Raw genomic sequence first — 22,482 nt, forward strand, 5'->3', positions numbered from 1 at the left:
AGAAACTATAAGGAGGTGTCTCAACAGCTTGAGCTGAGAATTCATACTCCTACACTGGGAAATGTGACATTACCAGATTTGTGGATTGGGAACAGAAGGGAATGGCTAGCACCTAACGATTACTAGGCTACATGTGTACTGTGCCTTATTACTCCTGTGTTTGTAATGACTGGAAGAGTGCTAGAATTAGTCTCTCTCCTTTATTGTTTCCCTGAAGAAAAGGACCTGTGGAAGTGGAATTGGAAATGGAAAGCACGTGTTACGTCATTTTTGCATTATATTTAACAAATTTGAATGATGAAAGACAAGCATAGAACAGACTGTTTATATGAAATAAGCCTGGATCACGTCTTGTGCTCCTTCATGATGAAGCTGTGCATCTTCCGTGCAGAAAACAAATGACTGGTGAAGCAGTGCAGAGTGGGCTGTTGGTAGTCATGGCACTGCCTGTGGTCCTGCTCCAGAAACCTGGTAACAGCTTTCCACCGAGCTCCACAGGCTTCTGCTCATGGCATTGCGGTAATTGTAGTCAAGTATGTTGGCTGCTTGAGAGAGGAGGATGTTGTCAAATTGTCTCAGTGAATGAAGAAGTCAGAAAAGTCATGGTTTATAGAACCTTTTAAACCCACCATGGTGGCCTGACCAAGCTTAGCCATGCCCCCTCTAAAGCCATTGCAATATTCCTGTCTGCCATTAATTCGAACATAAGTGATGTTTGGTAATAGAAGACCTGTCATTAGGGTTGGGTCAAAGTACCTTTGGAGCCTTTGCAAACAGATGAAAAATGTATTTTAATGATTAAAAAACCAATGTCCAACACTCATGACAAGTCAAAAAGCAGCACTTTCTTCATCTGCTTAGGTTCACACTGTGCCAGTTTTTTGGATTAGATTTTTCTTCCTTTAGGACACCGTGAGTTTACTCAGTAAATACTGTTCTCAGTGCAAAGCATGGTGATACATATGAGCCTTATACGTGTAAAGGTGCCTTTGAAGTACAAATACTGTGCACATTGTCCAGGTAGCAGTTTAGGAATGCCAGCCTCTCTCGTTGCTTTCAGTCTCAACAGGAAGTATTAGTCTGTTAGTCTGTTTGTGTCAAAGGTGGGAAGCTAAAGCAATAATTCTGCATTTTGATGACCCCTATGCCTATCTTTGTTGTCTATAATCTGTAGCTTGCACTTAAAAATAAGCTATCTTAAAGCTGACTATCCTCAAAGAATAGCTTCATTTCAGGTCTTTCTCATGTACTTTCTAAAGCATGTGATGTACTGAGAACTTGATTACAGCATGCTTGACATTTCTGAAATGAGGGTCAATATGTCTTTGATTTTGAAAATGAGGTCTCTAGTTTGAGAGGCCTATCCATGTAGTAAAGGCATTACTGTGGCTGACTTAGTCTACTGTTCATGGCATTCTCTCAGATACCTCCTCTACTCCTTAGCAATTTCATGTCTCAGCCCCTGCAAAAACTGTTTTTAAAAAACACCACCAGACTTGCTTTGAAACACTGAAAACATTTATCTTGTAGGAAACCTGTGATTAAAAAAGATGGTGTTTAGACAGTCTATACCAGATTCTAGTTGTATTGGAGTAAATAAAATTTATTTCTTTTTAGTTGATTAAATTGTCTTCATTTTGGGAGTTTTATTGATCTGACCAGAGTCCATACTGTAAAGTTCTCCATGTAATGTACATAAATCAGGCATTTAGAGGTAGCATTCCAATGTAATGATTTAAAAAATCATTTTGAAGTGTTTTATTTTTAGCTTGATCAAGGCAGTTCTTTATGTGAACATACATACCTTGATCAGTAATTATGTTGTCCAGCAGTCTGAAGTGCCCTCTTTATTGTAGAGGGACAATGATTAGCAGGTTAAATTTGGATGAAAGACTTGCACATAAAAGCTTAGTAAAGGCATTGAGGTGTCTACACTGAGAACAAAACCTTCTATTATATGATGGGAGAAGCCCAGACAAATGCATAGTGATAGTAAAACCAGTACGTTTTCTTCTGAAGTGCAAGTTCACTTTCCAGGTTCTCATTGTGCTCATAAAAGTGATTGTGGAAAGACAGTTCCTTTTTGTAGAGACAGAGACAGCAGATTTAGCCACAGTCCTTAAACAAAGAAAAGAGACATCACAGTTGGACTCCATCTTTGGACTCTTAATAGGGAGCTTGGTGCCTGTCACAGAAAGTAGCAGAGTGACTAAGATGTCTTTCTACCCCGTGTCAAAGTCATTCCCACTAATAGAGTGCCAACAAAACCAGTTGGATTTGGTCATAGTCGGATCCTCTTAGGATCTCTTAGGTGCTAGGGCAACCTAGCATTTTGTGTTTGGGCAAACTAAGTTCAGGACAAACCTTTCCCCTTTAAAAAAATACCAAGAGACTTTAAAAGAGAAGAATCTGCAAATCTTGTGGACCACACACAAATCTCAGAAGAAGCAGCTCATTTCTTGCCTTTCCTCATTGTCTTGTCTTTATGTTCAGCTATGTCCTGGCTTTAACTGTTCGTGCTGTAGCTCCTCTGCCTTCCCTTCTGCACCAATCTTTGTCAAAGTGAGCTCAGGGGAGGACAGGGGTGCTGCAGTACACTCTATATGCAGATCTTCTCTATACAGTTGTACTCAAGAAAGTCACAGACAGTGAAAAGAGAAGTTTTCCCCAAGTAGAATTGTTGAATTATAAGCAATTTAGATCAGAAAAGATCTCCCAAAGTCTTTTGGCCCTCTTCCCATTGAAAATCAGCTCAGGTTGCTCAGGGCCTTTTCCAGCTGAGTTTTAAGTGTCTTCATGGATACCTCTCAGAGCAGCCTGTTCCTGTATTCAGCCACTGTTTTTCTATTCAGTGAAAAATAAAAGTAAAGATTCATATTTGTAATTAGATTTTCCTTTGCTGCAATATGTGACTGTTATCTCTCATTCTGTCTCTGTGCATCTGTTAGAAAATTATTGCTCCATTAAGTAGTTTTAGAAAGCAACAGGAGATCCCTCAGTCTTCTCTTCCCCAGGCTGAAGAAGGCCAGTTCTCCAGCTTATCCTTATGAGTGCCAGGCCTGTGACCATTTGAGTTGCTCTCTGATGGATCTACTTCAGCGTATCAGGATATTTATTTGACTGAGGAATCCAAAACAGTGCTTCTCATGTGGTCTTAAAAGTGCTGAGCCAAGAGTGGTATCACCTCCCATGACCTGAGGGCTAATCTAGCTCAACACATGGAATATTGCCCCAAGGTTGCACTGCTGGCTCATGTTCAACTTGCTGTCCACCCAATCCCTTAGAACTTCTCCTGGAAATCTCCTTTCTATCCACCTGTCCTCCAGCATGTACTCTCCATTCAGGAATAGTCCTTTTCAGGACTTTCTGTTGAATTTTAGGAGCTTTCTCATACCCACTTGTCCAGTCAAGGAACCTGTGTAGCTGCCCATCCCCAGGGAATTAGGCCACAGCCCACTATGTGGTGTCATGTGTTACATTGCCTAGGACACATTCTATTCCATTTCCAGATCATTATTCTGAATGCTTAACAGTATCAGGCTCAGTACCAACTCCTGTGGAATACCCCCTGTAACTGGCCACCATCTGGGTGTTTTATTGGTGAACACAACCCTCCAAGCTTGGCAGTCCAACTTTGCAATCTCCTTACCCAAACTGTAGCGCAGTTTGGTTATATGAGCATGATAAACAGCTCCTTAAGCAAATCTCTCTATTTCTGTTGGGAACCTAATCCTTCTCTCTGTTACTAGAAAATAAGTGGTTGTGCAGGAAGGATTATGTTTCCTGGGCTTTTTTTTTTAATGCTGTAGTTAATTTCCAGGCTTGTTCATTGTGTGCTGCTGCTTTCATTCCCCTAATCCATATCTTAGAATGTTCTATTCGTCCTGAATCTCACTCAGTCAATAAACTGCCCATTAAGGGGGGCGGGGGGAAAGTATAAGGCAGATACTGTTAATATTAAAAGCCAGCCAAAATAATTAGCACCTGTGCAGGGTGCATTTTTCCTCTTCACATAGTCCCAAGTGGAAACCTTGTAAAATTGTTGGTATTTTGACCCCTATTGAATATGATGCCTTTGAGAGGATCAAAACCGAAAAGCCAAACATAATTTAAAGCAATGGTCCCTGTTACCATTCACTTTTTGCTGCTTTCTGTGGAAGAATAAAACACAGATGAGTATCATAGATAAGGTCCAGATCTGATATAAATGCCTGACTCTTGCATTAAAGAGACTTAAGCTGATTTACAAGAGCTAAGAATTAAGAAACAGATTATTTTTTTCTTTTAAAGGTGGATGGTTCTTTGGTGGAGAGTCTAAGATAAATTACTTTTGGAAGATATACTTGCTTTTAACGGTGTAAATAGCCAGCAAATTTCAACAAACCTCCTCAGTTTTTATCCATAAAAACCAGTTTTGTGTGATCCCTTTTTCCAAACATGCCTGCACATGGAGATGCAATGACTGGACCTCCTGCACAGTAACCCTGGACAGTCTATATTGTTCTGTGATTTCTCTTCAGCACAGCTCACCCAAAGTCCAGTTCCTGTGGCTTTTTGTAGAGTTGTGACACTCACTCACTCACAATTCTGTGTTTTGAGGCACTGACATGAAGAATTCTATGTTCAGGAAGAATTAAGAGAAGCATGACAATCATCCCTACCCAGGATGGGTAATTGGATGAACTCCAGGTTTGTTACTGACAAAATACTTTGTGTGATCAGTGGATGTACAAATAGCGTAATTTCAAGTATGAGTACAGGAGATGAATTTGTTTTGTATGGAATGGAGGCTTTTTACTCCTGTCACACCCGATGTCTACACTGCCAGGTAACTTAGCTGCTCAGTTCATTCTTCACTCTTGGCTCCCTGTTTATCCACAGGACAAAGAAATTAGTTGGTACCCTGTCTTTCTCAGGAACCAAACTGTCTTTCATTAAAAAAAATTAAATTTAGTGTAATTTTTTCATTGTTCACTTCAGGAAGTATTTCTGGAAGGTAGCATGGATAGGACTACACTCCATTTGGCACCTCTTTCTAAGCCCCAAGTGTGGCCTCAGAAGATTAATATTTCACATGCACTGATGACATTCTCCAATGCACACAACACAGACCCTCTGTTCCTTGCTAAAAACACTCCAGTCTAGAAAACTGTGGCATGGCTCTCTCATAATGTCATCCACACTGAGAAATGCAAACAGGATAATCGTTCTGTCTGACAACTGAAGGAGCATAAACCAGACCTCAGAGACAAGTGCTGTGCAGGATGGATGTGGCCAGCAGGGCGTGCTCAGGAAAGAGCCAGGCCCTGAGCAGAGCATGCTCACCCCCAGTTGTACACGCACAACCAGGGCTTTGGTGCTCTGGGTGCTGGGGATCATTTCTTGGACTGTATATCTTTTAAAATGTAGATTTAGCTACTTGTCCAGGGCTAAGCTTCACAGGTCAAAGATGACCACTCAAAAATTTGCAAAATTCAGCAATAATACTGGAAACTTTCCCATGAAGTTTGGAAAAATGGCTCCAGGAGCTTATCTAGGACCAAGTCAAAGGATAATTTGATCCTAGGTTATTAATATTTGGAGGAGAAAATAACATTTCTTAATAGAGGGCTTGCCAATTTAGCAAAGGTTCAGCAAGATCAAATGACTGAAGGTTCAAAGAGATGTTCAAATTAGAATAAGGGAAGCACCCTGCATCAGGGTAATTACACATTGGAATAACTTATCAAAGTTTGTGGTAGACTATCCATTATTGTAAATGTTTAAATCAAGACTGAATTTTTTTTTCTAGAAGTTATGCTCTAGTAGGCCCATAACTGATTTTGAAAAATCCTATGACCTCTGTTATACAAGAGTGAAAAATCATCCTTTCTGACTCTATCACCTAAATAAGTATTTAATCAGGAGGTTTTTTTTCTGTTGAAGCCACCTAAGCACACAGGCAAATGAAGCCACAGTTAATCTTGTGTGTAAGAATTTACTGCAGCTTTAGTATTGAAGAGAAGAAAAGTTCTTTAAAACTTGGTAAAAATTTTTGACATTCACACCCCTCCCCCCAATATCACTTTTCATTTTAAATCTCACATTTCAAAATACTTTATAATAAGATGTGTACCTGGCCATCTTTTAGCTAGTGGCCACTTTTGGCATCTTCATGATGTATTTCAGACATGTGCAGAGATGTCAGCTGATCCTTGTGCATGACAGTGCTGTGAGATGTCCTTAAGACAGATCTCCACTTCATGTGGCCACTGCCATGGTGATACAGTGTATAAAGGCTGAAACCTCCCTCCTCTCTCCCTTTGCAGGTTTGAGATTAGATTGTTTTCTCTGAGGTGTAAAAGTGCTCAGAAAAAACTTTCCCAGTCTTTTGCATTTTATGAGATTTTAATGATGTGCCTCTTACAGGGTTTTTTCCCTTCTTAGAAGCCATTTCCATAGTTTACCAAATGAGAACTCCCTGGAATATTTCTTTTTTGCCTCTAAAATGTAATTTCTCTGTGCTATATATTCAAAGGGTCACAAAAAGAAGCCATGTAAGGAGCTTCTTCACAGATGGTTTTTGTCTCCAACAACCCTTAGCACAAGGTTCAGGATACAGGGTTTTGAGAAAGGTTACTATCCTTAATGTCTTCCTTGATGCCCAAACAGCAGCTGGGAATAACCCCTAGTTTCCATTTTTTACTTTTCTAATATTTTTGTTATTTCCCAGCCATGTTGTTTTCCATGTTAGGTGAATCTTTTCAGCAATTTGGGCTGCTAAGTGTGTGAATTTTTACTGCTTGGGATTTTATATGCTTGGGATCTGTGTGAGAGAAGGCAAATTTCTTCAGGTCTAGAGAAGATTTTTCTTTGCTGACCTCTGAAAGGCCTGTGGAATTGTTAGTTCTCCTCACAAGATTCTGGGAGATAAGAGGAGAGAGCATTACTGAACAGGATGGTCTCTAAGTAGCAGAGGTATTCCTCCATAGACCTGCAAAAAGTCTTATGGCTCATGTTTCCTCTCCTCCAGACCTTCTAGACTCTGGAATCAAGGAAATTCCTCTGTAGCAGCTTTGGGGCTTAAAGAAAGTTGGAGAAATTCCCCCAGAAGTGGAAGTAATTAAGTAGAAGATAGAAAACACGTTAATCTTCTTCCAAATTGCTCAGGAAGAATAGCATCTAAGCAGTAAAGAATCAGAAAACTGGGACATTCTGAGCTACAGTGAGCAGCTCTATAATAAGAAGTTAGAACTATGCTTGAGTAAAACATTCATCTTAATTCTGCCTAAGGAAAAGTACCATAATTGGGAAGAAGAGAATAAAGAAAGTAAAAGTCTTCTATTTAATTAAATGGTCATCAGGAAGTGTAAACAAAATGTTTATAATGCTTCAGAAGGAACCAGCCTCCCAACAGAGTGACTGCACAACATTTCAAATTGCCCTCTATGACAACTTTCATTTTAATACATGTGCAGAGAAAACGAGGGCTATTGCATTCTGTCACCATGCCTGGAGGGACGCACACTTTCTTTCAAAACAGCTTCTCAGCCTTGTTCAGTTTTCTGAGAGGAAAGTTCCAATGTGGATCATCATTTATTCTCAATGAACACATTGTACATCCGTGCAAGTTTTTTATTAGTTTGGGTATTTTAGATTGTGAAAAGCTTTTTTGGGAAAAAAGACTGGTGCATGAAATTCATAGTTAAATAATGTATCAGGAGGCTCCAGAAATGTGCTAGAATGACAGTCCTTTCAGTCACATCATGTTAAAAGCTATAGAAAAATATGGCTTTATTACAGTAATGATATGGCTGGTCAAATTATGAGCAACAGATAGTCCATAAACCAAGTGAGATAAATGCTGTGAATTTCATCCACACAAAGATGTACATTTTAAAACGTGTGCAGTGGCTTGTTTTGGAATTCTAACTTTAATTTAATGTTTTAATCCCTAACAGCCATATACTTAGGTTGTTCTGTTTGCTCTTGATACTGTGGGTAGAAAAGAGAGGCCACAGTCAGTGGTGTGGAGCTGTGGCTCAGTGGATTCCAAATGCAGTCCTTAACTGCTGGTCATTGGAGCCCTGACCAGCAAAGGCATAGTCACATCCCTAACATTGCACGCTGGGACAGTTTCCATTGACTTCAAGTACAATAAATCAGAATTAAAAGAAGTTGCAAGTATTTGCTAGAGTACTCAGCAATCAGCACTATCATGGAGCCTCTCCTAGGATAGCAGAGCTACACGGCTCTTCCACAGCACTTAAAATGGAGTTGAAATTTTTGGTGCCAAATCTCTTTCGCAAAACATGGTAGATTACTGCCCTAAATGTCTGGGTCAGATATTTATTACAAAATCTGCATAATTTCAGGCCTGTTTAAAGTGATTTCTTACAGACTCAGTTAGTTCATTATTTCTCTCAGACTCAGTGGTTTGGTTGGTGTTGGTGTGCTGCTTAGCTATAGCAAAATCCCAGTAATTTTTTAAAACTCACTATTGCTTTATGATATATTTTGAAGTGTGTCTTACCTGTCTGTTTTGGATATTATGATGATATCTACTTGTTATTTGTCTAGCTGGTTCAGTGTTGCAGGCCTGATTTCAAGAAGAACTTTTAAAAACCTGACAGGGATAGATTCTGAGGTGCTACTCATATAAGATGGCATTGCCTCAAAGGCTCACAAAAGCATCCTGTTCCACCCAAAAGGAAAGGCAAGATCCTACAGAAAATTATTTCTTAGGAGCTACATTTTCTTCCCCCACAGCACTGAATGTTTTTTTCAGGCACTTTAAAAGGCCCATTGTAATAAATTGATTGAGTTTGAAAGCTTGTCCAGTTTCACTATAACGTCTCTAAGTGATTCTGTTTTGTCTTAAAATGTTGTTTATTACTTCCAGCTCTACTATATGTTCCTCTCTGAATTTCAGGAGGAGCTGTTGTCTTTGTTCTAGAAGCAAGAGATGGGCATGTTTGGTAGTATTCCAAGGGAAATGGCTGATCTTTCTGTAGACTTTAAATTTACTGTTCAGAAAAATGAAATAAAATATTTTGTTCTGGAGCAGATTAACAAAAGCAAACAAAAAAGAAGAACAAATTTGCTGACATGTCTTAAAGCATCTCTGGAAACCATTGCTTAATGAAAACATTGGAAGATTAAATCAAAAAATGGGAAAAGGATGGAAAAAGGGACTCCCAAAGTTTGGTTAGACCCAAAATAGAAAATTTATTTTCCTTTTCAGATCTTGTAATAATTTTCAATAAGATTTTTAATTTGTATCAATTTTGAGATTAAAATTATTTTCAAGTAAACTGAGCTTCAAAATGTACCAAAAAAAAATTTGCAGTGTTTTCCAACTGAAACATTTTTATCCAAATATGTTAATTCAGGTTTATTGTCCTGTTTTATTCAATTTATTCACCAATATTTTTTTTTTGTGCTTAGGGGGAGTTTTTTTATTTTGGTTTTGGAGCTGGGTTTTTGTGTGTCCTTAAATGACATTTTTGAGAAACTGCTTTCTTTGTTTGTTTGCTTTCTTGTTTGTTTGCCTGTTTGAGCAGTTCAGAATCTGTCAAATTTTGGTAGTTCAAGCAAAGTCTCATCAAGCAGCAGGAGAGAAATGCCATTCAAGTTATAACAAGACTAGGATGTTTTCCACAAATTTAGTAATAAAGCATTTTTTTTCTCCTAGATCTTTGAGATATTTACATCTCTGGATATGCCTGAACTATTTCCTCAGGACAAAGAAAATAGGGTGTTCTGTGGCTAATCATAATTTGTTTAATACTCATGAGATGTTTGGGTTGCCACTTCTCTCTTTTTCTTTGTTTGCTGCCAAGCTTTCCTTCTGTTTTTCTCAGGTAGGTTACGGCAGGAAGATGCTGCACTTCTCAAAAGATCAGAAGTCCTGCTGCCTGGGGCTAGATGTTAATAAAATATTCCTTTCATTTCTTGTTTTTCCTCCAGTCTCTTCTTCCCCCAGCACAGCAGATGAGAGCGAGTCCCTTTTCCCCTTATGTTCAGCTGTATGTCATCTTGAATTTAGTCTGAGATTTCACTCAATTTGACTCTGAGGGAAGCGGATCCTGAGGCAAATATTTTCCTTTCCTTATTTCAGACACTTTGCCTGCAAACTAATTGTGTAGATTGAAGTTAGTTCATTTGTTATGTTTGCTTTTGGCAACACAACAATATAGACAAGAACCTGAAGTTCACTGTTCTGAAAAAAATAATTTTTCCTCTGTGTGAACTGTTATAAAAGTTCCAAAAACACATGCTTTTGCTTTGCTTTTGCACTCAGTAACACTTAGTGAATAGTATTAAATTCTCCTCTTAGTAGAAATATCTTATTCTCACTAATACTAATGAATAAATATTTAAACTTGCTATAAGTATTCTCTGGCAGCAGTAAATTAAAAACCTAAATAGAAACTGTACAAAGGTGTTAAACTCAAGCCTGCAGATGAATTAAAATAGAAATCACATTGAAATCAGTTTTGATGGGGAAACAGTAAAACTTTGTGAATATTTTCAGTAGCCATTATTGCATTATAATTTAGTACATCCTTTCTCACATATATTCCAGTTTTTTCACTCCATCTGCCTCTTCTACTCTCAGCTGCTACCATGATAGCCCCTCAGGACAGCATAATCTTGTTAGCTGCAATGCCATAATCTGCTGCTAGGATAAGAGTGGAAGTCAAAAAAAAAGAGAATACTGCACATATTAAAATATTACCCCTTTTCTTCCTCCTTCCTAAGACTGGAGGCTTAGAGAAATTAAGAAAAATCAGCCTATTGTCTATGAATTATAAAAACTATTCTATTACAGTTATCTAACCATTATTCTTTATTTTTTCTTAATAAAGAACCTTCTCAGTTGCATTTAACTGCAAAGCTGACAGTTCTTGCCAGCTGGAAAAAATCCTTTGCTGGAGAGGAGATCTCCCACCCAGTTTATTGCTGCAGCACAAGGAACCTGTTTCACACTGATGTAGAATTTCAGACAATGTATAATGGCTCTCTTAGAAGCTCATGCATGCACACTACATGCTCCAAAATAGGCTTTTCTTATGCTGGAGAGAAGACAAACACACTGGCATAAATTAACTGTAGCATGTTGTGACAATGCATCCCTTTAAAATCTAACAGCTGGAAGCAGAAAGGTTGACTGAAGATGAAAGGGGATCCCTCCAGCACAGGTTCCAGCATCCTTGGGAACCAGATGGACTAAATGGAAAACACAACTAAAATAGGCCACAAAATGCACTGCCAGGAGAGGTTTTCTTTTTATTCATAGCAGTGCCAGGTTTTACTAGAAAGAAACTTTCTATGTCATAGAAACCAAATATAGGAAGCAACTGGAACCACCTATGTCCTCTCCCATCCAGAGCAGCACTTTTCCAGGTACATTTTCTAATCCTGGTGTAGTCTGATTTGGAAAGACTCGTGAAATAAAGTAGTTTGTCTGCCATTTTTAGTTTATTTCACTGCAGCGGTTTTAGGAGAGTTTTTCTTAAGTATTCAGACTACATTTCTTTTCTTTTTCTCATTACTTTTAGTTTTATCAACTTGGACTCCCTGAGGCAGCTTTTCCCTGTGCCTGCTTTTTGTCATTTCGTATTCTTCTGTGTAGCTGCTACGGTTCTCTACAGTTGCCATATTTTTTGTAAGGCCTCTTGTTAAATGTCATTTGCAGATGTCATTACTGTTCTGTTTACTTCCTCCCTCCACTAATGAAGATATGAAACAACACAGAACCTATCATTGATTTTACTAGGTGGTTTCTGTCAGCCTGCTGTTTATCAGTACTCCTTCTTTGTGGTCCTTCAATCTGCATTCATTCCCCATGACAGCACTCTTATCTGAGCCTTTCCCAATTCATGTTTCAAGCAGATTTTTCTAAGACACTGTAGGAAAGGTTTTGCTGGTGTTTCAATCCAGCTTCATTGTTTCCGCTGTTCTCCCTTCTTGTACACTAGGAATTTTGGCCAGCCAAAAAGTAACTGAGGAATACAATGAATGTTGAGGTACCTTTCTTCCAACTTAAAATTTCCAGTTTGAGGATCCTGTTCTGTGCACACTTGGTGCCTCAATGGCGGGTCCTGTCAAGGTCTAGATTGTAACCAGCATTGATAATTTGTTCCTCGGAGAAGTTTCAAGGGTTGCAGTCAGGTGTGTCAGATAACTTTATGTTGTGTTTTAGCTGCTGAATCAGCACGTGGGCAGGGTGGGCCTTGGCTGGCACGTGACATCATGGGTTCCCTTTATCTCTGCCCCATGTTTCCCTTCAGGGGTGATCTTGCTGCTCCTCGATAAATTGCGGAAGATGAAGTGGGAGCAGATGTGGAGACTGACGGCGGAGCGGGAGCTGATGAGCATGCTGTCCACTTCATTGGCTGACCAGGTGAGTGGGACACTGCAGGACTGTGGCACAACCACTGAGCCATGGGTTGAGGAAGGAAAGAAAGGGAGAAGGGATGAGATGTGGGAAAAGGCAAAGGAAAGCTATTGTGCCTGTAGTCACCTGTCTGTTGAATCATTCTGGGCAAAATGTGGAAGAGAATGGAGATTTAGTCACAAGGTTTGGTTCCTCTTACTACACTGACATTTTTACGTCCTCTGCTCAGTTGATTCATAAGAGGGACAAAAGGGGTTTTCAAGCTTTCATTTTCTGTCCTCCCTTCTTTAACAGAGAACCCTCCAGGCACCAGAAGTCCAAATAAACTGTGTCTTTTCCCACTGGTTATTGTCTAATCAGAATTTAGTTTTAAGAGTCTCCTGAGATTTCTTTACTGTTTCTGGCAGATGAGTCCCAGATGTCTTTTAATGTACTCCTTGCCACAACAGCCCTGTAAAGACAAAAGTGCTGCTGTCTCCCTGCCACAGATAGGAAGCTGAGGCCTAGAGAAGAAACAGTGTGCCTAAACATAGAAATAGAGTTTTTCAATTTGTGCTTCTTGCCAGCTCTCAATTTAGACCCAGAAACAGAATGTAATACTAGACTTGAACCAATAATTCTTGCTCAACAGCTTAAACATGTTAATTCAATACAGCATCATATTTAGATATTTGTTCTCCTTCTGAGCTACCTCTGGCTGCTGACCAGTCACCACAAAGGAAGCACACTCCTTGCTGTGCTCATGGAGATGTGCACTCTGTACTGCATCTTTGCAGGGTGATCCTGAGGTTCATTTAAAAGATTCTTGCAACTTCACTGTGTTTTCAGTCAGGTCCTGAGTTGCTGTCTAATACCTGCATGGGACGGAATTTTGCAGAACAGAGGAGGGCTGCTTGAGTCTTCCCCTAATACCTTATCCTCAGATTGTCCTTTTAACTTACTTCTCCAACGGAATGACTGCTTATGGTAAAACTTTCTGTCCCTCATGGTGTAGGCTGCTCTGCAACCTGTCCTACATGCCTTCTCCATAAAGTACCTGTGGTACTTGTTGCAACAACAAAGTTCTACCTAAAGTCATGTCTAGTAATTCACCTTGAAGCAATATAGCTGCCAGATTCACTTTCCTGCCCTTTGTTAAAAAGTGGTGCAGTATTCAGTGCCAGCAGGCACTGTGTGTTTTACTGCCTGTTACTCTCCCTGGTGACTAGAACAGGAACCACACCTCATGCCAGCAGTACAAGATGAATGTTAGAAAACTTTGCTGGAGTGCCTTAGCTCTGTGTGTCAGGAGAGCTTTTTGCTCTTGTGTGGATCTATATATCACCCCTTAGATTAACAGCACCCTCCAAGGCAACAGAATTATGGAGAAAGGTTTACAGACTTCACCTTTCATCACCATTGGAATTTCTGCCTGTGAGGGGGAAAAGGAGAGTCAGCTGGGGGAGGAGTTGAGATCACCTCACACAGTAGAAACAACATACCCAAATGTTTCTCTGTTTTTTGGTTTTTTTTTTTCTGCTAGGATATCTTCAATGCGGTCATCAAACAAAATCCCTTCCTTGTCTACCAGCTCCCATGTTTCTGGAATGTGCAGCTTTCTGATCACACCCGTTCTGAGCAGTGCTACAGAGATGTGTCTGACCTGAAGGTATGTTGCAGAGGAGGTGTCCTTTGGGACAGAGAATGAAGGACTGCTGCCAGAGAAAGATAAACTGCCTTAAGTAGGGGGGAAACTAACACATACTGTTTATATAGACACCCAAATGGGGAAAGGAAGTGTGACTTTGGTTTTGTGCATTCTGACTACTATTAGAAAATTCAAATATAGATGCTGCTTTGGGGTTTGGCAAGGTGTTAAAGAAATGCTTTGCCTTCTTACATTTTGCACCTGCCACCTGTGCCAGTGCAGCTTACTACTGAATTCTTACTGCTTTCCCAGGTCTTAGGTCTTCCTAGACAAAGAATACAAAACCTTTCATTTTTGTACTGGACAAGCTTGAAACTCTTTGCTGAACACCATTTAACAGAGTGAAATTCAGAGAGGATTGGGCAGACGCTAGCTAGAAATGCATTAGGAGAAATGTAAAGACCTTGCTCACTTCATATTTAGCCTTTGCACACACTTTACCCAGTCATGTTGCCACTCATTTTCCCATGTTTTGTCCTGAAAAAAAGAAGACTGATTAAAAACCTATTAATTTAATTAAATGAAACTATAGTGTGAGTTTATTAGCACATTTTTCACTATTAACAAGTAGAGTATTAAAGCAGGATGAATTTTAATAGATATGGGTAAGTGAACATCAATTGTGCCCTGGCCATTTTGAAAGACTGAACTCAGAGATTCAAATGTAGCATGCAGAGAGTTCAGAACTGAAGCTTGGTTGAGCTTTGTCCGGGTGTAAGAGTAAGATTGTGCAGCAGTAGATTCCATCAAAACAGCCTAGTGGCATCAGAACATAGTAAATATTAGGTAGTTTTCAGTGACTGATTTTAGAATTCAGTTAAGGTTTGTATATTTGGACTTAAGTTTTGAGAATGCAAATGAGGTTTAAAAAAAAATCAAAGGCACAAAACTATGGAAGAGGTTGCAAGGGCTCTCTGGATACTATCCAAACCCCACTTAATGCAGGACCAACATAGATAGACCCAGCTGCTCAGCATCTTGTACAGATGAGCGTTGAGTCTCCAAGCACTGAGGTTTCACATGCTCCCTGGGTCCCAGGTTCCAGATTTTGGCCACCCTCTTTGTACATCTAAATCTAACAAAGTTTTCCCTTGTAGCAATTTGTAGAGTAACAGCAGGAGTGTTCAATATGAACACCAGATGCAGGATGAATATAGAAAATCAATCACTCTCAACACACTTGCAAAAGATGTGCTTCCAAGAGACAAAAGTTCTACATGGGTTAAATGACCTGTCAAAACTGGCCATCATTGATTGAATTTCATATATAAATTATTCACAACTGTCTATTCAGGTGTGATCCATAGAGGACAGCTTTTAAAGTTAAATCACTGTACTGTCAGTACACTAGTCACTAAATGGTTTATAATACCTGTTTGTAGGGCAGGATCAACACAGGCACTTTAAAGCATGATGGTTTTATGCCTTGAAACAAAGTACTGATAGAGATTTTTGTACTGCATTCATGTTGAGAATCATGTTTGACAGTGATTGCAGGGCCTGAAACAAAAAGAAAGATGTGTAACAGGGAAAATGTTTCCTAAAATATGTACTTCAGAAAAATACACGTCCCACCTGTGACATATCACAGTATTTTGCTGTGAATTAGATACTGAGATTAATTTATGTTATTGAGACACTGAGACTGGACTCAGCACAAGTTAAAGACACAACCATTTACATGAGGAAAAGATACTGAAGCTGGTAACAAGGATCAAGGGTTTGGTTCCATTGCCTAAACATGGTTTGAGTCACCACAGGGACTCTGCAGTATCCATATATGAGTGGCAGATAAAACACAGACCTACAGGAGATGTCCTCTTGGCAAGGCAGCTGATGGGCCAGCAGGATAACTGTAAGGTGCTTTCAGGGATTGAGATGTACACCTTGCTGTACATCTGGATTTAGGCAGCCAAAGTGTCATCTTTATGAGTGGATTTGGAGGCTGGAGCTCACCTCAGAGCAGATGTCTGATCTTCTGAGTCCAGTGACTGTGTTAACTCATCTGCTTCAGGTGTGGGACATCTAACTCATATGTAACACCTACAAGTAAGCATTTGACAGTATTTTAAAAACAAATTAAATCCTTTCTTTCTTGTCAATTAACAAATTTATCTTTACAGCTGTAATTCAGGCTTGGTCATTGTTGCTGTATATTGTGTCACACTGTCAGTTCCATTACAGCATAGGCAGTGAAGTCTAAGATGTGCAATACTCTCCACTGATTTTCTGGCCTGAAGTATTTTAACTCAACAAGGGGTGAAGACACATAAGCAATTTCTTCAGCTAAACTGGACTTATTCACTCTACTAAAATTATCCCCTACATACTAAATTTGGGCTGAAATTCTTTGCCTTGAAAGAGAGGTCAGAGCCTTATCTGGTGCACATAAAACCCCATGGTTTCAATAAAGCTTTTCCCATATTGAGCAGTTAAAGAACTGACCCTCAGGCAGCACTGTTTAAAATTCTTCATACAATTAAAAAAAAAGGCATAGACCAATTAAAGTTGTGAATTGCATTATGAAAATAATCAAAATTCTAGTTCTGTAAAAAAAACAGCTGGTTAGGTATCTGAGTCTCACCAAAACTTAACAAGTGTCATTACTCCAAGTTAAAAATTTCACTCTTAAAATCACCCGAGTTAATCAGTTCCATGGCATTTAATATAAATGGTACAACACAACAGATTTGGCACATTCTTTATTGCATGGTAAGACTGGAATGAGAAACAAGGTAGAACAAACCTTGAGGGTAAGAGGGAAAGAAAGACAGATTTTGAAGTTTGCACTGGAGGATAAAGAAGAATAGCATAAGAAAGAAGGAAGTGAACGGAGAGATTTAAATTCAAAAGGTAAAGCTGACCCAGTCAAGGATTCTTCAGCCAAAACAGAGTGCATTCCTCCTGTCAGACTGAAAAGGTGCTGATTTGATTCCATCTGGCCTCAAAGTCCAAGGGAGTTGAGGATTTGTCATCTCTTATACACAGAATTGTGTCAAGTAAGCTTGGACCCCCAGGGCTGTTCAGGGACCTCTGTGTGCATATGCATTCAGACACTTTGCTGCTTTCTTCACATTTATGCAAGGCTTAGGGAGAAGTTGAATATTTCATATTGCCTGAAGAGGATTCTGATCACCTTTTTCTCTTTTTAGACCACGTTAAATTGCATCTCTATCCATTTTACTGATTTTTTTTCCTTTTCCTGGGGGATTGGTCTGAATCTGAGGTTCATTTATGTATTGCTTTTGCTGGATTAGTCCCTGCTTTTGCTTGCTTCTTGGTCAGTACTTTGTTCCTGTCTGTAAGGAAATCTCAGTTACTATGATTTGGCACAAACCTAATGGCAGGAAAGTACTGTGAAAGAAGGTACTGAATTTTGATACCTCTGACAATGAATCATGACCTCACTGAATGAGTCAGTCATAAAGTCTGGTTGTCAAGGATACAGATGCTATTTACATGCAGACAATCTGGTAATTCACAATCACAGAAATCAGATGCTTGACTCTTCAATGGGAATGTATCAAATTATTAGAATTTACACACACTCTTAACATGGAAAAATGCTTTACAACCTATTGATGGCTTTTCAAACTGGTTTTGAATACAGCTGATACTAAATCAGCAGATAGATAAATCATGAATCTCATAAATTCCTCATTGGGAACTTGTGTTCTGTGATTCACTGTGTCCTCCCTGGGAATGTCCTCCACACTGGAATGACTTTGTGATATTGCTTACAGAAGTTTTAACAGCTTCTTTTCCATAACTGTAATACATCATTTCAGCTCTGCCTCAGACATGACCCATTTCACCTCTTTGTGTTCCAGTCCCTGAGCTGCCCCATGCTGTCCAAGCACTTCTGCTCTAATCTGCAGTGCTTCTGGCATTCTGCAGCCTTGCACCCTTTAATGCCAATGAAGGAAGAGCTGCAGTGAGAGGAGTGAGGGCTCAAGAGGGTTAAAAAACACCCCTCCTTTGAGTGAACATTGGAGCCAGTCAGATGTTTCTGTCCTGCCACACAGGAAGCACCATGGGTTTTTATAGGGGTGTTCTCGCAGGCAGGAGGCCTCTCATTAAACGCTGGCACAGGAGCTGAAGGAAAAGAAGTTGAAGAATCCTTCAGAGGACAAATAATGACCTTTGAAAAGCACAAGGCAGGGGCAGTCTGTCAGCTTAGCTCCATACAGCAGTGGCAGTAAGCAGGGGAGTAAAGTAATCCCTGGGACCATGGGCACCGAACTAGGCAGGTCAGGGATTTGAGTCCCACATCCCAATTAGTGTTGCTGGCTACTCAACTCGAGTCTCTTCCACTTAGGTGTTTTAGAATATTACATTAAAATCTCTGTGATGGCATTCTTATGAAGTATATGAACCTTTCTGAGGAAATTGGTTCTTTTATTAAACCATTCATTTCTGATAAAACACACTTTAAAAAATAAAGTTTCCAGACATTTCTAATCATGGCATAAGTTACACATGTGGTGCATATTTGCAGTGTGGTTTGGGGCATATTTAAGCTTCTAAAAAAGCCTATTGAGATGGCATTAAAGTGACATATATAGGTGGCTTTACTGTGCAGATTTGCCAAATGTTTAACTCCTATTGATTCAATGAGAAGGGTCTGGTTGCCTGAGTCCAGTTTTTTAGCAGAAAAGCGTCCTGTTTACAAAATACCACTTGTTTACCTAAACTGTGAAGTGCTCATGGGCTTAATTAAGGATATCTGTTCAGTGCCTTGCAAAATTAAACTTCTTTAAGCTTAAATTTAAGCTTAATTTATTCTTATTTCTTGCCCTTCAGCCTGGAAAGCAGGTATATAATTATACAGGATATCCTTTGCTCTCTGATTCTGGAAGGGCTGAAGCAGAACAAGAAATTATCAAGATGTCTCTTTGGGTGAAAAAATGGAAGAGATTGTGGTTAAGGAAACATTTGGCTAAATACATCTTTTTGAGAGAGAAAATGCTTCAGGGGAAAAAAATGGTTAAAGGTACCTATAGAAATAATGTATTTATGTTCATTGTTTCATGGTTTGAACATCATGTTTGAAATATTTAATCTTCCCAGAGATTAAATGCAGATGGTAATGTAAGGAGGTTTGCTGGAATTTTTGTTTTCAGTGTATTTCCATCCAGATAACTGGTTTAGAGCCTTCCTAGACTCCTCCAGCATATAACATCCTTTCTTCCTTCCCATCACAGATCCCACTGCCAGTCCATGAGGCTCCCACTGTGTCATTCACTGAGTGCCTTGGGTCAGAACCTGGGGAATAAATGGGAACTATGGGTGCAGTTAGCCTGGTTTAGGCCACAAATGTATGGAAGTGTTCCAGGAGGTTGGCTGTGTGTAATCAGGGAGTGGTAATGGTTGCTGATTAACTAGGGTGGTATTAACAGAAATGTGGATAGTGCCAAATTGCTTAATGACAACTAACCAAGTGTTAAATAGATGTGGAATTTTAAGTTCTGATCTTTCAGTACTTAAATTGCTAAATGAAGATTAGGAAGTGTATTTTCTTGTAGTCCTCAGGAGGCTGTGATCAAGAGTGGGAAGGCCCTGTAGGTCAGCCTGAAGGCTAGCATTGTTCCTGAGGTGTCTACCCAGATAATGGCAGTGGAATTTTATATTTCTAGCTGGAACTTCCTCTGTAAACCAGCAGAGCTTTGAAATAACTTAGAAACTAGAAGAAGAAATAAACACAGTATTATGGTGCTATTCAGTCTTGGAACAGGGATGTTGGAGTAATGAGATTCTCAGTTTCTAGATTCACTTTCTCTTTTTAATGTGGAGATAGCAGTCTTCAAACAAAGTGGGTTTTTTTTCCTTCTGATTTCCCTGTAGTCTCTTGCAAACTGATCTTTTTTATTTCTCCAATCAATTTACTGTTGTGCACATTAAAGTCTTTAATGCAGTGGCCATCGCTTTACCTGTGCAATCTTTATTGTGTACCTCACTGACGCCCATGACAGTCTCTACAAGAGTGTCTTGGCCTGCACAAATTCTGCTGTAGTTGATGGTGCAATAGACCATATCAGACAGCCAGAACTGAATGTGAGTTTGTGGGCTGACATAAAAAAGCACATGGTCTTTGGATGTAGTGTTTTAAATCAGGGTGAAAAGTCTTGTTGCTTTTTGTAACTTGCTGTTCTTTTTTATGCTTTGGTATATCACATACTATTTATCTAATTGTGTTACATATGAAAAGCAGCCTGCTTTTTTGCTAGACTTGTTTTGTGGTTTTTCTACCTCAGGTCATCCAGATGGTTGCATAGTTAGTTCCTTGATGTTCTTTAGCACATCATATTAGCACACATTGGCATGTGCTGTCCTTTTTGATTAAAAAATCAGCTTGTTTAGATAGTCATCAGCTCCATTCAGCTGTGTGCAGTTCACTCCAGGCTCCTGACATCAGTGTACATGCAGCACCCCGACACGTTTCAAATCTGATCAGATCTGAGCCACCAGCTAAGCCCTTGACACTTTCCAGCTTACACACACAACAGATCCTGAAGCACAGCAGCAAAGAGCCTCTGCACTGACAACTGCAGTTGTCTGGGTTTGAAATCATCTCCCACACAACTGGGTAGAGGCATCAGCAAAGGCCTGGCTGTGATGTGACACTCTGTGTGTTGATGGGAATTTCCTGCACTACCTAGGAGCCTGTCCTGTGACAGTTTCTGAGGTTATCATCATTAGCCATATCTGTGTTCATGGTCCCAGATCTCTGGGTGCTCAGAGTGCTCAGCAGCATTAGGATGCTTGTGAAGATGAGGATGCTTGTGGGTATCTGTCACGGTTTGATGCTGGCACAATGCCAATGCCCCCATGAAAATACAATCTCCCTGGTGTCTGCTGTGAGATGTGACCAGGAATAGAGCAAAGTAGGCTCCAACTTAGGAATAAAGAAGAGAAAACTTTATTAACCTACAACTATATGTAAAAAGAAACACACAGAAAGAATGAAAACCTTCCAAAAACATTCCTCCTCCCCCCACCAAATTTCTAATACATCCATCCCTCATATCACCAACTCTCAGTCCATCACCACCCTTTAGATTATCAATTTTCAGTTCATCAAGAGGAGAGGAGTCCCTCTTGTGCCATAGGCTTCCCCAGGAAACACAGTTGAAACCTTGTGTATTTCCATGTCACTCATGGCACCGCCCAGAGAACATCTGCCATCGTGACCTCTTCCTTCCATGTACAGTGCTCTCACCACTGCGCATGGACCAGAGCTGCTTCTTTTAAGGGTGCTTTGTCCAGTTCCAAAAAAGAGCACAGTCTCTCACTTTCGGGACACCTGTCCCCCCCAAATTTCACCCCCTGGGGCCGAGGGGTCTCAAGAACAGAGATCTTCTCCTCCACTGAAGATCGAGGGCACCAACCACCCTCCTCACCCGTCACCTCTGTTCACGCACTCCTTCACATAACATCACTGCACTCTCTTGGCTCCAAGCCATTGCCTCCCCCAAATGCAGTCTCTGTGTCACAGGAAAAATGGTTCTGTCCATGGCTATACAAGAAAAGTCTAGCCAAAAGCCACTCCATCACCTCCTCCCACCTAAGATTCTTCTCCACTTCTCTCGTGGCCCATTTCCTCTTATCTCATCTCTATCTCTCTTCTCATTCAGCTCCAGGAGGAGCTGCCCTGCCAGGCACTTTCTCACCACAACCCCCCCCCCCCTTCTCCTTCTCAGCCGGCCATGCTATCAAATTTCAAGGTGGCACAAGCACAGACACCGTGTCTCTCTCTCTCTCTCCTCCCTCTCTCTCTCCCTCCCTCCCCTGGGGGGGGGGGGGGCTGGCTGCCCAATGTCTCTTGGTGCCCCTCCACCCTTCCATCCTCAGGGCCAGGCCTACCTCACCTGGCCATATGGCTTCTCCTCCCCCGCCCAGCCGGCAGCTGGGCAGGGGGAGTTCTTTCCCTACCAGAATCCGAGAGAGGTTTTTCTGGGAGTTCTCTGCTTTTAACCCCCGTGTTCTCAGAGGCGTATCCATGTCCCCAGTGGCCACACCAGGTGCCAATATTCAAATCTGAGCACCTATTGGTTTGACCACAGCATCCCAAAAACTCACTTCCTCTCAAACCACGACAGTATCCAAAAGGAAACACATGAAGACTAGGAGCAGTATGGAAAGCACACAAAAGGTTTTTCTAGCAAGCATTTTTGTCCCATTTGCCAGCTTCTTAGCTTTCTTTGATCCACTCTTAAATAAGTACAAGTTACCAGCAGACAGTTTCCATTCTATGCCTGCTTGTAACAATGCATTCCGGTACCCTGTAAAACTGGTAAATAGCTCTTTAGGTTCCTTCAGCCCTGTGCTTCTGTTACATGTGCCCATTTCCCTGAGGTAGGATTCAGTTGCTGAGATTTTTTCAAGCATTAATGCCTTTTGCTGCAGTTAAATA

General features: G+C 40.3%; 1 protein-coding gene across 2 annotated transcripts in view; it reads left to right on the plus strand.

Moving 5' to 3' along the window:
- Positions 1–22,482, plus strand: part of LARGE1 (LARGE xylosyl- and glucuronyltransferase 1) — a 279,977-nt gene that overhangs the window by 213,216 nt on the left and 44,279 nt on the right. For both annotated transcript variants that reach the window (XM_036401466.2, XM_036401467.2), the window contains 2 exons: positions 12,276–12,388; positions 13,905–14,030. In XM_036401466.2, the coding sequence (XP_036257359.1) occupies positions 12,276–12,388; positions 13,905–14,030 (239 nt within the window). The remainder of the gene's footprint in view (positions 1–12,275; positions 12,389–13,904; positions 14,031–22,482) is intronic.

This window comes from Molothrus ater, chromosome 5 (assembly GCF_012460135.2).
Source record: "Molothrus ater isolate BHLD 08-10-18 breed brown headed cowbird chromosome 5, BPBGC_Mater_1.1, whole genome shotgun sequence".
Classification (NCBI taxonomy): Eukaryota; Metazoa; Chordata; class Aves; order Passeriformes; family Icteridae; genus Molothrus; species Molothrus ater.